Here is a 13,989-nt window from a genome sequence, read left to right as displayed (position 1 = left end):
GGCTGGTTATGGACCCATAGGGATGGGTACCCTGGAGGACTTAGGTTCAATATGAATTGTTGTAGATCTGGGAAGGAAATAGGTGCTGATGCAGGGAATCGATTCTCCAGGGATGGCTTTTCCAACCATATCTAAGACCTTTGGGTTCCATGTTTTAAACACATTTTTCTTCTTTAAGAACAACTTACATTGTTCCACTGAATTCATTGTCCTTTTACACCAGAGAACCCAGCTTCTGATATTGAATAAATTAGGAAAGGGGCCCTTAAAATACAGGGTTCACCATCTTCTTTATTGTCACATTTTCAGCTTCCCCCCAAAGTTGCTTTTTTTATTATTACTTTGTTATTTTGAAGTTATAATATAAATATGTTATTTCTTTCTTTCAAAGCCTCACACATACCCCTTTAGTCTTCCTTCAAATTCATGGCCTCTTTTTTCACTAATTGTTGTTATGTACATATATTACATATTCAAAAATACATAATTACAATCTGCCCAGGCTGTATAATGTTACTTATATATATGTTTTCAGGGCTGAGCATTAGGTATTGGATAGCCAATTGGTGAGCTCATCCCTGGGGAAGACTATTTCTCCTGCTCTCAACATTCTTCAGTTGCCTGTTGTTCTTTATTTGGGTGGAGGCTTCATAGTCTTTCCCCTGTCCATTTTAACACATCTATTGTTATTGTCCTTGTTTCGGTAGCCATGCTGGTGCGACTTTATGGTTGTAGCTTCTGACATTTCTAGGAGACACAACCTCACAGCAAACTCCCTGATCCTCTGGCTCTTGCAATCTTTCTGCACCCCAAAGTCCTTACCCTCATTGCCCACTCGCCTCATACCCTTTTTATCCCTTCTAGCAGACTGTTGTGTCTCCCAAAGATTAAGGCAGGACAGTTCTCTGAGTTCTAGATCCTGCTGAAAGCTGGGGCCGGATCACCACCAAAACAGCCATCATCTGCTCAGTGAGAGATGCTGAGAAAGGCATAGGACCTATGCCTAGGATTTCATAGTCCCCTTCTCTCCTGTTTTCTTTTGGGGCAGGGGAAGAAGCCAACTCATTATCCGCCATGTGCTGAAGGCCACGCAGCAGTGTGAAATAATCAAAGGTGTTAGGAGAGGCCCCAGGACACCTTGTGCGTGGAGCCCCGTTCCTTTTCGGGGCCCACTCCCTTCACCCCAAGTTTGCAATTCTTCACAAGATAGGAGGCTTTTGGAAGCTAGCTGTGCATCACCACTTCCTTCTATACCCCAGTTGTTGGAGACCTTTTGGGATGGGGAGATTTGAACATTTGGCCCAAATAAACGAAGGATGCCGATGTTTTCCCCCTGTCTTCACATGCCTGGTTGCTGTGTCCTGGTGGAGGAGGGCACTGTGCCCCTTTCGACTTTGCAGTCTGCTCTGAGGGTGGTGGCAGAGCAGTGTCTGTGATGGGGCCCGTGGTGGCGGTCCCTGGCTGCCTTCTAGCCAGTCTGTTCTAGTTCCGTTAAGTGTGGGGCTGCAGGGAGACCTTTGCTTATACGATGTGCGCCGTAATAAAAAACAGGCTGTGTTACTTTCTTTCGGCTACTATTTTTATTTGGTGGTTATTTCTTTTGTGCTCTGCCATCTCTAATGTTTTGGTTCTATTTCAAAATATGATTAAACAGAACGAGGAGCTGTTTGACACGGCCCTGTTTTAGAGCACAGCTGCACTGGAGCAGCCGGGCCATTGTAACATCCCATGTTCCTTTGTTCTAAGGCTCCCTTGAAAAGGAGAAACTAAAATGCCAGACCTGAACCCTTAAACCAGATGAGGACCTCAAATAATTGCTCCAACAAACTAGAGACTGTAAAAAAAAAATTGAAATGTTAGAGAACTCGAATGTAAAAGGAGCCTCCTTATTAATCCCCCGCGGCTTCTGCTGGCACGTGTCATATTTTCAAGGTACAGTATTGGGAGAATACTGTCATCCCATGATGTATGAGGGCCATATATCAACAGCACACCGTCTTTGTAGGGATGTGGGTACTAAATGACACGATTCTAGCCAGACGGAACAGCGGGGTCCTCACTCCTTTCTCTCACCCCCTTGCCTTTTTCTTTAATCTCCTTCTGTTTTTGTGTTGCAGAGAAGTGAATTTCTTCATGGGATATGACTTGTTGCAAAATAATCGGGGGCCCCAGTGGGCTTCATAAAGTCTTTTAAATGGTTGAGTTTCAAGGGCAGCTTTGTCCTGAGTTTGTACTGTGAGCGGGGCCGGAGGAGGCCGTGTTTGCCAGGGCCTAGGTCTCTGGGGTAAACTCACTGAGCCTAGACGGGGGAGAAAGAACAACACTCCCACATGTAGTACAATGGATTGCACGATGTTCTTACAAGACATTTTAACACAAAGTCTCCAGAATTATGGCTCCGGGATGCCGCAAGGCTCCTGGGAAAGTACACCCTCAAGTACAAATTGAGAAAGAAATGAAAGGATTTGAAAGAGTTGAGTCCAGCTTCTGGTCCATCTTACCAGTGATCATGACTGGGTACTTAGAAGCTGCAACTCGTTTTTAAGCCAGAGATATAACCTGCCTTTCCTAAAATGCAGTATTTTTTTTTCTAACTTGTGTGTTCAAAATAGAACAATAAAACACCAAGGTTTATAATGGTCTGAAAGTGGGACTGCTAGATGAAAACAAATATTTAAATTCTTAGCTGCCTGGAAAGATGGCTCATCTAAGCCTCTAGACCAAGCTGTGAATTGTAGCAATTAAGTCACACTTACCTAGCAGGGAGCCCCAGGTGTGAGTCTCTGTCCTGGCCAGCTGTGCAAGAGAACCCTGGGCTTGAGTCTCTGTCTGCACAAGTCATGCAAGCTTGGTGGGTACTTCACTTTCCTGTCCCTGAGTTTTCTTCTTCACAGAACTGAAGGAGCCTTCCCAAGGCTTGTAGCAAGGGTGAAGAAGGATCAGGTTTTCGGTTCGGACAGGATTCTAGATTTTCTAGAAATGTAAGGGTTCTGTGATAAATCACAGGTCAGCGTCTCCTAGACCCTCTGTTCTACTCACTATTTGACTAGAGACAGGCTGGGACAGTTTGTGACCTTGGCCGCTGAAGGAATTTGCAAAAGCAGTGCAGGTTAAGGGTGGAGAAAAATCTGGAAATGCTACTTTCTGAAACCAGCTGGAGGTCCACAGTGCAAGGGCCACACCCCCCCTCCCCGCCCTGAACCCTCCCCTCTATTTCCTGACTGAGTTCAGCTCAGCTCAGGAGCAGGGATGTCTTGGGGACCGTACTGAGGACTTCTCAGCCCCACTTTCCTCATGTTAGAAATGGTTTTGCTCGTCTCTTCTTTTTCTTCTGAGTTCCATTGAACTGAGACTTGATCCAGAGTCTTAAACTGGTGTGCCCTTAGGCTTTTGGCAGGTGATCTACCTTTTACTTTTTTGTTTTTGCTTCCAGATCTTTCCATCTAAGAGTTATGGGGAAGTCAATTGTATTTATCAATAATGAGGAACAAGCAAGTGAAAATGTAATTAAAGTAGTAAGTCATGAATTAAGTTTAGTGTTGCCATTGGCAAGCAGTGGGCTATCTCAGCACACTTCTCCTACCCCTGGAAATCACAGGTTCCACACAGGCAGTCATTATTTCCAACAATTCAAACAGCCCACTTCTTTCAGGTCTTTGGTACCACTTACTCCTCTTTCTTCAACATTTGCTTGTATCTCTGCATTCAAGTACTTCTAAGGCTTGACGTGAGGTGTGAGGTCTCCTTCCCTTCCAAGTCCTGGCCAAACCTTCCCATGGTTTCCTTACACCAGCACAGGCTTAGGATCTCACCAATCTGACCCATGTGGTTAGTTTTCCTGGAAAATTCCCAGAGTAGCTCAATACATGTTAATCTATTTCTAAAATCTCAAGGTTGTGTTGGAGCTAACCTAATTCTAATACAACATACCTATAAAATTTAATGCTGTGTCTTAGCAACTAACCTTCTTGCCTGGACTTCTAATCCAGGCCTGGGAATCATATTGAGTTCCCAACTAAACTGCCTGCCAGTTCTTCCAGGGCCTGAGACACTTCCGTTCACTGTGGATCATTCCTTCCTCTGAAAAATTTAAGAAACCTATAAGGATTAATGAAATAATGTCTGCAGAGTTCTTTAGAAGGAAGGTGCTATGTAAACACAAAGTATTATTCTTCTGTTTATGGGAAGTAGTATATTGCCTCCAAGAAACTGGGACTTATGTTTAAAAGGACCATAACATCCCCTTTGGCAGTTCAGGGGGACTGAATTGAGTTAGAATAGGGCACTTCAAGGAGAAGTTTGAGCCATTTAATGTCATGCATGGGGAGACTAGAAAATCCAATGAGAATAAACTCGTTGATGTTGGATCAGTTTCTCCCTTCCTTGGAAAAGTCGACAGAAAACGTCCATATTGCTAAGAACCGATTCCTGTCTGAGCAGTTTTGAGACCGTCTATATGAAACGCCACTGTGTGTGCTTTAGATGAGGCCTTTAGCAGTCCGATGACGGGTCAGAATGTCTCACGATCCTTATCCATTTCCATGGCTTCTGACTACAGGGGGAATTCTTTCCAATATCCTGTTTCTGGAGGTAGGAGGCTTGTTCCACAGAACGAAGTGGATTGGGATGTGTGTGAAGCTCTTCATCTCTCAGAGATGCCAGGAGACGGGCAACCCCTCTGGCAGCTAATAAGAGTGGGAATGGCCCATTGGGGGTGGATGTGTGTCTGCTCCCATGGATGTTTGCATCTGGTTGTGGGGGGAGGGGCTTGTGAAGGTCTTTCTATAGGTCCCTTTCCCAAGTTACATCATCATGATGAAATGGCAGAGCATGTGTATTTGTTGGAGGGAGGGGTGGGCTGAAGGAAGGAGAAAGCCACCTGTGCCTGTTTACCTTCTCAAACAGTTCTCCTTTACCCCGTGCCCTGTTGACAAATGGAATAGTGCTCATTTGGTGGTGGGGATGGAGTCAACTCACAGCCTTCCTGGTCTTCTGAAAAAAGGAGCTAGCTGTTTGAATTTGCATCTTTGTCGATAGTCAGATGTTTGCCTCTGGGGCAGATCTTGCTTTCGGGGGGGGGGGCAGAACAGAAGGAAACTGAGGTTTCTTCCAGGAGAAGAGACTTCTGCAGCCTGCCACATCTCTATCATGGTGGCCAAGTGGCATATCAGCCATATTGTGGGACATTTGTAGTACTGTTTCATGATTTAATGATGGTGTCTATCAGCAGATGATTTTGCTCTCACCAGTGTCGCTGTATTGGCTTCTAAGTTTCTGTTTCTATATTATTATTATTATTATTATTATTATTATTATTATTATTATTATTATTATTATTATTATTACATAGATAAAGGGTCAGGTAGTACTTTCTGCATTCTATAATGGGATTGGTTCTGAGAAAAAAAGTCTTCAAGACATTTATGGAAACGTTCAAGGACATCTGCATGCTATCTCTCTTTTCCAGTGTGTGGAAGCAACTAGAAACATTTCACGTTGATGCTTTGCTGTCTCCACACAGGAGACAGTTCTGCAGGCAGGAATCAGGCTCAAGGCTGCAACTCCCACGGCCAGGGAGCTCTGTGCTGCCATCTGGTGGCAAGTGTCAGACTCAGCAAACTGCCTGCTGTCATCCTGACTGAACTTGGCTGTGGCTGCCGCTGTGGTTTGGCTGGCGTCCTTATGGAGTTTTCTTGCCAGACATGTAATTTTTTTTTCTTTTTTTACTCTCTATACCGCCCCCTCTTTACTTTTTGCATGTTGACAAGTTGTTGAGGGTGCATCCCAAGGCTACATTTTTTTTTTTTTTTTTTTGATGCATTTGTCCATGTTAAGGTATTTGTGGTCCGTTCTTTCTGGAAGGAGACAGTGATGTAGACCTAACTCTCCAGCTGGCTGACCCTCTAGAGGGTGAACACAGAGACACAATGAGAAAGCGGAGGGCTGGGAGATGACGCTTTTACACGTTGCTTAGGTTATTGCGTTTTGACTGTTTTCTGGTGTGAATGTGGCGTTTTGAGGACTGTTTCTGTGTGCTTATGTATAATAACGGGTGATTCTCCAAACCTAACCTGGAATCTGTGGAAAACTGAGGATTTCAGTCTGTCTTTTGGGGGTTTGATAGGTCTGGCCCTGTTGCCTCGTCAAAGCAGGTGCAGATATCCCACGACTGGACTGAGGCAGGTCCTTAGAGAGATTCTCCTGGAGGTAGGCGCTCATTCCACATGTGGGGAACTATGAGGAGGACCCCGGGAAGGGATCCTGTTTTCTTCCACTCTGTATTCTGGATGTCCATTACGTACGGAAGTACGGGACTGTGGTATTTACATGACAGAGATCTGCTAGTGCTCAGGGTCTCTCACTTGTGTTTGCTAATCCCACGCGCGTGTTTCCTTATTTCTCTATCTGCAAAACCATGCTGAGATGAGGTTTCATGTGCTCGCACTTAGCTCAGCGTCGAAGCTCGTCAGAGAACGTGCACAGAACATGTGAATCACCATCAGGAAGCATTTGCTGAGTTAAAGCCTGAACCGGATGAGTCGAAAGCTCTACCCTCAGCTGTGATGTGTAGGGCTGTGGGGATGGGAGCCTCTTGAAAGCAGGGCCTTGTATATGCCATTCCTCACCAGAGCCATTGGCTCCAGGATATGGGTTTTTGTATCTTGTCCAAGTCCAGGAAGCCAGGCAAGTGGTGTTAATTACCTGTGTCTGAGTTTCCCGTGTAGCTGTTAGGATCAATTAAGGGGACAAGGAAGCAGTGTCTCAATGATGTTCCCACAGCTGTATTATTTCTTTCCTCGAGGGCCTGGTAGTGTAAGTACATCTTCACATCCCCACCAACCAGACTCTAAACAGACTCTGAGAAATGATCTGATCTGGCAGCTTCAACATGACCCCAATAAGATATATTAAAAAAAAATCCTCAGGGTAAACAGAAAGGAAATTTTATCCCCCTAAATATATACGTAAAGTTTAGGCGTGTGTGCCTGTCTGTCTGTCCACATATTTAAAAAAAAAGTACAGAAGTGACTGTACAGCCCATTCACCTGGAATATCGTGCATGGCGGACTACAATTACAAGCTATTTATTATGAACGTTGGGATCTTGTTATGGGTTTTGAGTGTCTCAAAGGTTTCTATCTGAGCTAGGTTTTAAGTGTGAGTGTGCCTTCCTCCTTACCAGACCTCACGTTGCTTCTGCTCATCTCTTTGACTGTCCTGAAGGTTTGAACTCTGTGTGAGGACTCCTTTTAGAGCAGACACAGTGGTCTTAAGAGGACCCTTCTCCAGGCTATGTCCAGGTTTGCTGCACTGTTATACACACATGCACTGAAGATCAGCTTGCCATATTCATGTCTGTCACAGTCTTCCTTGGCTGAGATCGTCTGTGTGGAATGGGAGTTGTAGAGTCCATGCTTTGCAAGTGAAATCACAGGTAGTCAAGTCAGGCAGTGTCCAAACACACACGCACACGCACACGCACACACACACGCCTGACAGGTACTCTTGCTGCCTTCAGCAGGAATATGGTCAACAATCCCTAAAATTTTCAAAATATATCTCTCATTTGCGTTGTGATTCTAACTATGTTGTGCTTGGGATTTAAGAAAGTTATTAAAGGAAAATGTGAGCCGTGATACGGTTTCTTTGGAAACTATCATCACTGGGAAGAAAAGAATGAAGCTGGAGGGCTGAAGGGCTGGGAGCCAGACACCTGGTCTGCTGTCTCCACAGGCCCAGGATGGCTCCTTCATCTGCCTCATCTTCACTGGGGACAAGGACACTCTTACAGCTGTGCTTCCTCACCTTAGCGGTCTAACATTATTCAAATCCGCGCTGCCGTGGTGGGAGGCAGAGCCATTTTTTTGTTAAGAACTCCTCAGCAGTGCTAGGGATGCTGTACTGTACCATGAAGGAGGAAGACTACTGCATCTTAGGATCTGAATGAATGGATGAGGTTAGCTCTGTGTGTATAATTACCATACCGAAGACAATGGAAAAACCAAGGGTGGGGGGAGGAATGGGGAAGGGAAGAAGAAAGGGAGAGAGAGAAGGAAACAAGGAGAGAGACCAAGAATAGACATCACATTCCAACAGTCAGCCACACTCTCCCATCCTTCACTGGCAATCAATAAATAAAAACAAAACAAAACAACCAAGCAAACAAACAAGACCCAGCAACCACAGCCCTGCAGGACTGAGCTGAAGCCTCTGTGGATGCCGCTCTTTCGCTTTGTACATTCACCAGGCTTGACAACCTTGGGATAGTAACACTGTCCTTGGCAGGCCTTAGGTCTAGCAAAGCAACAGGGCAGGGAAATAGCAGGGCTTATATAGAAGTAGAGCTGCTGAAAGATAGACCCTGTTCTCTCTGCCCCCTCTCACCCACTGTAGGAGGACAGTGATGGTGATTTGAAGAGAGCAGTGTTGTGTGACCTCTTGGATGGTCCAATCATTTGCAGGAGGAGTCCAGTCTAGCTATTTCAGACTTAGATACAGGAAGTGTCTGGTAAACTCTAGAGCATGAAAGAAATCTGGGAGCCACACAAAGGGGGTGCATTTTCCTCTTACGGCTGCCTGGGGTCTGGACTCGGTAGGTGAGCATGGCTTGGCCTCTCAGCCTCTCCTGTGCACATGAGCACACAGCTCTTCCGTGCACCTCACTTTGCTCCTCAGGCACTCAGCCACACAGCTCCACGGTGAGTGAGTTCTTTGCACTCTCGAGCTGTACTCTGAGAACGCCTGGGTCCTCTTGAGGCCACCCCAGCGCGTTTTCCTGTGCTCTGCTGAGAAGAGCTGAAGGTGCCGTCCAAGCTGAGCAGAGCTGGTATTGTGGTTCCCCAACTTTCTTCTACACATCGGGAAATGAAGGTTTTAAGCAGCTACAGCCTCAGCTCGCGCTAGGGCACAGGTGGTGCACTTTTGTGACTCTAGAGGCCACTGGGGCCGCTTCAGATCTGGAAGGCCAGCTACCTTTACTGAGTTTTGGTTTGGTTTTTCTTATCTGCAATGTTTATCACATCGGATTTTAATCTCCCTGGAAGTCACAGCACACGGCCTCTATAGCGTTGGCCAGGTTGCGTGATCGGGAGAACACCTCCTTGCTCTCTGTGGAGCCAGGCACGCAACTGCACTCGGATCTCCTCTAAGACATTTTAACAGCTAACCTTTTGGGATAAACCAAAGATGCAAATGCTTACCACACTTTCATTAGCATAAGTGCTAATGTAATGCAGCTGTCCCAAGGCTATAAAACACTGACGACTGTGTCTCTGCTTGGCACGTGGAGTATTATTTTTTCTCTTACTTGATTCAGTGCTCAACTTTGTCGTTATTTGAGTTGGAATTTTAGATTGGTGCATTTTAATGCACTCTACTATTAAGGCTTGTTGGACAGCAGTGAGAAAATATTTTTGTTCTCACGATGCAATCTTGGCCCAGGTAGCCACTGGGCAAAATATGATTTACACAAATATTATCATTTCTGGAGCGTGTACTAAAAAGAAACCCTGAGGTGGAGCTGGAGAAAATTTCTTCCTCAGTGTGGGGTTATCTGAGCAACGCTGGCATTTAAGGATGGACCTTTTCAACTCCCCTCATCTCTGAAAACACACCACTTTCCTGAAGTCCCCTATTCCCGGGGGATAGTTCTTTTCCAGGGAAAGAAAAATTCCATCAGCTATCTCTGAGTTCTCTTGGCAAGTAGAAGGCGAGATAGGGAGAGGAAACCGCAGCTGTGGGTTTGGATTCTGAGTGAAGCTGATTCCGAATGTCCCTTGTCTGTTTTTGTCCAGAACAAAGAGGTGACTTGCAAGAGAGAGAAGTGCCCGGTGCTGTCGCGGGATTGCGCGCTGGCCATTAAGCAGAGGGGTGCATGCTGCGAGCGCTGCAAAGGTGAGTTTAACCCTGGCCACTTCGTCTCACGGCTGTTGCTTCAGGCACCTCTGTTTCTCTTTATTTCACCCCTCTTTCCATCCGGCTCTTGGCTGGCATGCAGGTGGGCGTCAGGAGGGAAACTGAAGCCCGGGTACACAGGACTGGCACGGGAGCTGCCAGGATGTGAAGGGGGATGTGAAGGGTTGAGGAGACAAGCTGATCCGCACATTTGGTATGTTTTCTGAGGCAAGTTGTTGAAACGCCGTGACAGCGAAGATGCAAACACGACGCCTATGCACATCTGCACACATGCGCACGGGCGTGTTTTTGTCGAGAAGTTTCAACACTTGTTTTTTTCCAGGCTGCACGCTCTCCTAGCCCTCTTCTGCCAGAGGAGTCTTTAAACCCAAACTTTTATCATTTTGGTTCTTATTAAATCTTTTTTTTTTTCTTCCCAAATTAAATCTCTGTTCCACCCCCACCCTGCTCGTCTTTGAAGCGGCCCTGAAGTATCCTGCCCCAACCCTGGTGCCCTCACGCTTGTCTGGAATGCTGTCTAGCGGCGCCTGCTGCTGGCTCTAGCCCAGGTCTTTCCTACCAGCCTGGCCAGAGGCTGCAGGCAGCACCCGAGGCTCCCAGCTCTCGCCTGACACTTGCCCCAGCTGCTTTCTGCGGCATGTAATTCACGCAGATTGCTTAGTTCCGTGGTTCCCATTTTTTTGTTATTCTATTTTAGCGCAGGAGCCTGTCCCTAGACGGCAGAAGTGAGGCCTGACACTGTATGGTGTGGGAATTCGGACACCTGAAACTCAAGCCAGGGCTTCAGGGTGTATGCTCCAGAATCACGCTGTTGAGTCAGAACACAGCAGTACGTGTAGGAGTGGAGGCTCCCCAGAGGTTCCTCAGGACCTCAGAAAATGTTACAGTGTTTGTAAATAGTCTTTGCAGATACTGATCTATCAAAAAGAGATGATACTGAGTTAGGGTGGCCCCAAATCCAATGTGACCTGTATCGTTACGAGAAGAGATGGACACAGAGACCAGGGTCATGACCCAAGGAAACAGAGGCCGGAGTAATGGGGAGGCTGAGCTGGAAGAGGCTGCAGGTCACCACCTTAATTGTTGACTCCTGGTCCACCGCTGCGAGAGGCCAAATTTCTGCTGTCGTTTTAAAACTATTGATGTTAATTGACACATAGTATGTTTGTGTAGTGTAAGCTTGATGCAGCGATGTGCGTCTAGGATTAAGCAGATTAGGGCAGTTAGTGTGTCTGGCGCCTCAAACATTTAGTTACATTTCATATCTATTCGTTTATTCTTGAAAACCATGTTTCATTCACACGTTTTGATCAAACCTGGCCCCAAATTCCTTTCTCTCCAACTTTCCCCATATTCCTCACACCTCAGATTTTCTCTCCCAACTTCATGTACTTTATGAATGAATGAATCAACTCACTAAGTTCACTTAGTGCTGCTAGTATGTCTGGGGCCAGCCACTGGATAGTGGGAAAGCTGCTAGAGGCCGCGACTCTCCTCCACCCCCATATCCATCAACTGCCAAGAGGTCCCTGGCCAGGAGAGGAGCTCTGTGGGCCCTTCCTCTATCCATGATGGAGTTTTGACAGGCTTGACCTTGGGCAGCCTTGTTTGCGTAGTCTCAGTCACTGTGAGCTCATGGGAAACAGCCCATCATGTCCAAAAAACACCGTAGAAGTTCTCCACAACCCCGGGCTCTTAAAATCTTTTCTTCCTCCTCTTCTCTGATGATCCTTGGGCCCTGGCAGGGGGTGCTGTGATACAGACTTCCCACTTAGGGTTGAACGCTCAACAGTCTCTGTGCTTTGCCCAGCTGTGAATGGTTGTATTAATCACCGTTAGGAAGAAAAAAGCTGTTTCAATGAGAGCAGAGGGCTATACTAAAGTTTGGGTATAAAGATCCAATGTCTATAGATTGATGACCTGTTCTTTTTGTAGAATAACAGTAGCAGTTTCCACCCCAGGGCCTGTAACTTAGTCAACCTTGGCTTCCTGGGCTGGTAATGCTATCATGCACGAGCCCAGTCTTGTGGAGCAGATCTTAACTACAACCATAAGGTGGTCGATTACTTCCGTGACATTTGTGCCACCATTGCACCAAAGGGCATATCTTGCCAGGCTGGTCATTACTGTGCCTTTCGGAATTTCTAGTTGAGTAAAACCACTGATTACATTTCTTCTTTTCCTCAGTAGAATGCACTGCTCCTTCTGACACCGTGAAAACTAGCCAGTGGGGATGACATTTCCAGATCAGTGCCAGCATGATTCTTCCATGTTCTATGACTCATGTATGTGGTATATTCAGCAATAAGGTCTTAGTATCAAGCTGTAGAGAGTAATCAAGAGCAATGTTAGTAGGCTGAATTGTTTTCAGGGTTTAGGCTCCCACTGACCAACAGTGTCAAGAGAAGTAGCTAATGCTAGGGTTTGGGCCTTTTGTTTGATAGTTTATTGTATCTCGCACAGGTATCATTTCCCCTATATTGGGCAACTTCATTTAAACTTTCTCACACACACAGACACATATATGTAATAGTATATATTCTGCATACTGCTGTAGAGATTATATATATATATATGTATATATATGTATATATGTTTACATATAATATGATATGATATAATATAATATCATATATATAGATAAAATCTTTGTAGTAGTATATAGAATTTTTTGGGTATATACCTAAGAATGGTAGAGTTGGATCATATGATAGGTCTATTTCTAACTTTTTAAGGAACTTCCACACTAATTTCCATAGAGACTGAACCAGTGTGCACTCTAGCAACAGTGCTAAATGAATGCAATATTGAACTACTCTCTCTATATAAAGAAGCTTCTAAAACTGGTTTCCATATGACTTGGGAAATAGCAAGAGCTGGAGAGGACAGGAACTCCACAAGGAGAGCAACAGCACAAGAAAATTTGAACACAGGGAACTTCCCAGAGACTCATACTCCAACCAAGGACTATTCATGGAGATAACCTAGAACCCCTGCACAGATGTAGCCCATGGCAGTTCAGTGTCCAAGTGGGTTACAAAGTAATGGGAAGAGGGACTGCCTCTGACATAATCTGATTGGCCTGCTCTTTGATCACCTCCCCCTGAGGGGGGAGCAGCCTTACCAGGCCACAGAAGATGACAATGCAGCCACTTCTGTTGAGAACTGATAGTCTAAGATCAGAAAGAAGGAGAAGACCTCCCCTATCAGTGGACTTGGGGAGGGGCATGCATGCAGAAAGGGGAGGGAGGGTGGGATCGGGAGGGGAAGAGGGAGGGGCTTATGGGGGATACAAAATGAATAAAGTGTAATTAATAATAATAATAATAATAATAATAATAATAATGAAAAAAGGCCTGTGGTGTTACTTATCTTCTCTTCCACTCTGCCTTCCATTCCCATCTACTTATCCCTTCCTCCCCCACTGTCCCTTTTCCCCTTATGTATTCCCTTTTGTTCTATTGTTTCCCTTGCCTTCAAATCTCTCTCCTTCCATGTCTTTTCTGGCTTCCTGACTTCTACAGGTACTCCAGTTTAAACACACATATTCAAAGATACACACAGGAGAGCCAGTGTGTGGTATTTGTGTGAGCCTGGTTTACCTCACTCACAGTGATTGTTCCCAGCTTCCTTCATTCACCTGTAAATTCTATTTTGCTTTACAACTGAATAACATTCTAGCTGAACCAGTTTGCATCCTCACCAACAGTAAATAATTGTTTCTCTTTCCTCACATCATATACCAGTATTTTTTTTGTTGTTTTTTGTTTTTTTTTGTTTTGTTTTGTTTTAATGGTAGCCATTCTGTCTGTCATAGTTATGATGAAATCTTGAAATAGTTTTAACTTACATTTCCGTGATGGTTAAGGTGCTGAATATTCTCAAAAATATTTCTTAGACATTTGAATCTCTCTTTGTTTTTTAGTACTCTGTTCAGTTTCATAGCCTATTTTTAAATTGGGTTGTTTTCCTAGTGTTTAGAGTCTTTAGTTCTTTGTACATTCTAGGCACTAATTCTGTCATAGATAGATAGATAGATAGATAGATAGATAGATAGATAGATAGATAGATAGA

General features: G+C 45.1%; 1 protein-coding gene across 1 annotated transcript in view; it reads left to right on the top strand.

Moving 5' to 3' along the window:
* Bmper (BMP binding endothelial regulator) overlaps positions 1 to 13,989 on the top strand; it is a 232,798-nt gene that overhangs the window by 20,268 nt on the left and 198,541 nt on the right. Inside the window, exon 3 of the mRNA XM_055601459.1 lies at positions 9,795 to 9,894. Coding sequence (XP_055457434.1) covers positions 9,795 to 9,894 — 100 coding nt within the window. The remainder of the gene's footprint in view (positions 1 to 9,794; positions 9,895 to 13,989) is intronic.

This window comes from Psammomys obesus, unplaced genomic scaffold, assembly GCF_907164565.1.
Source record: "Psammomys obesus unplaced genomic scaffold, mPsaObe1.curated_primary_1811, whole genome shotgun sequence".
Lineage (NCBI taxonomy): Eukaryota > Metazoa > Chordata > Mammalia > Rodentia > Muridae > Psammomys > Psammomys obesus.
This window is presented reverse-complemented; position numbering and strand designations above follow the sequence as displayed.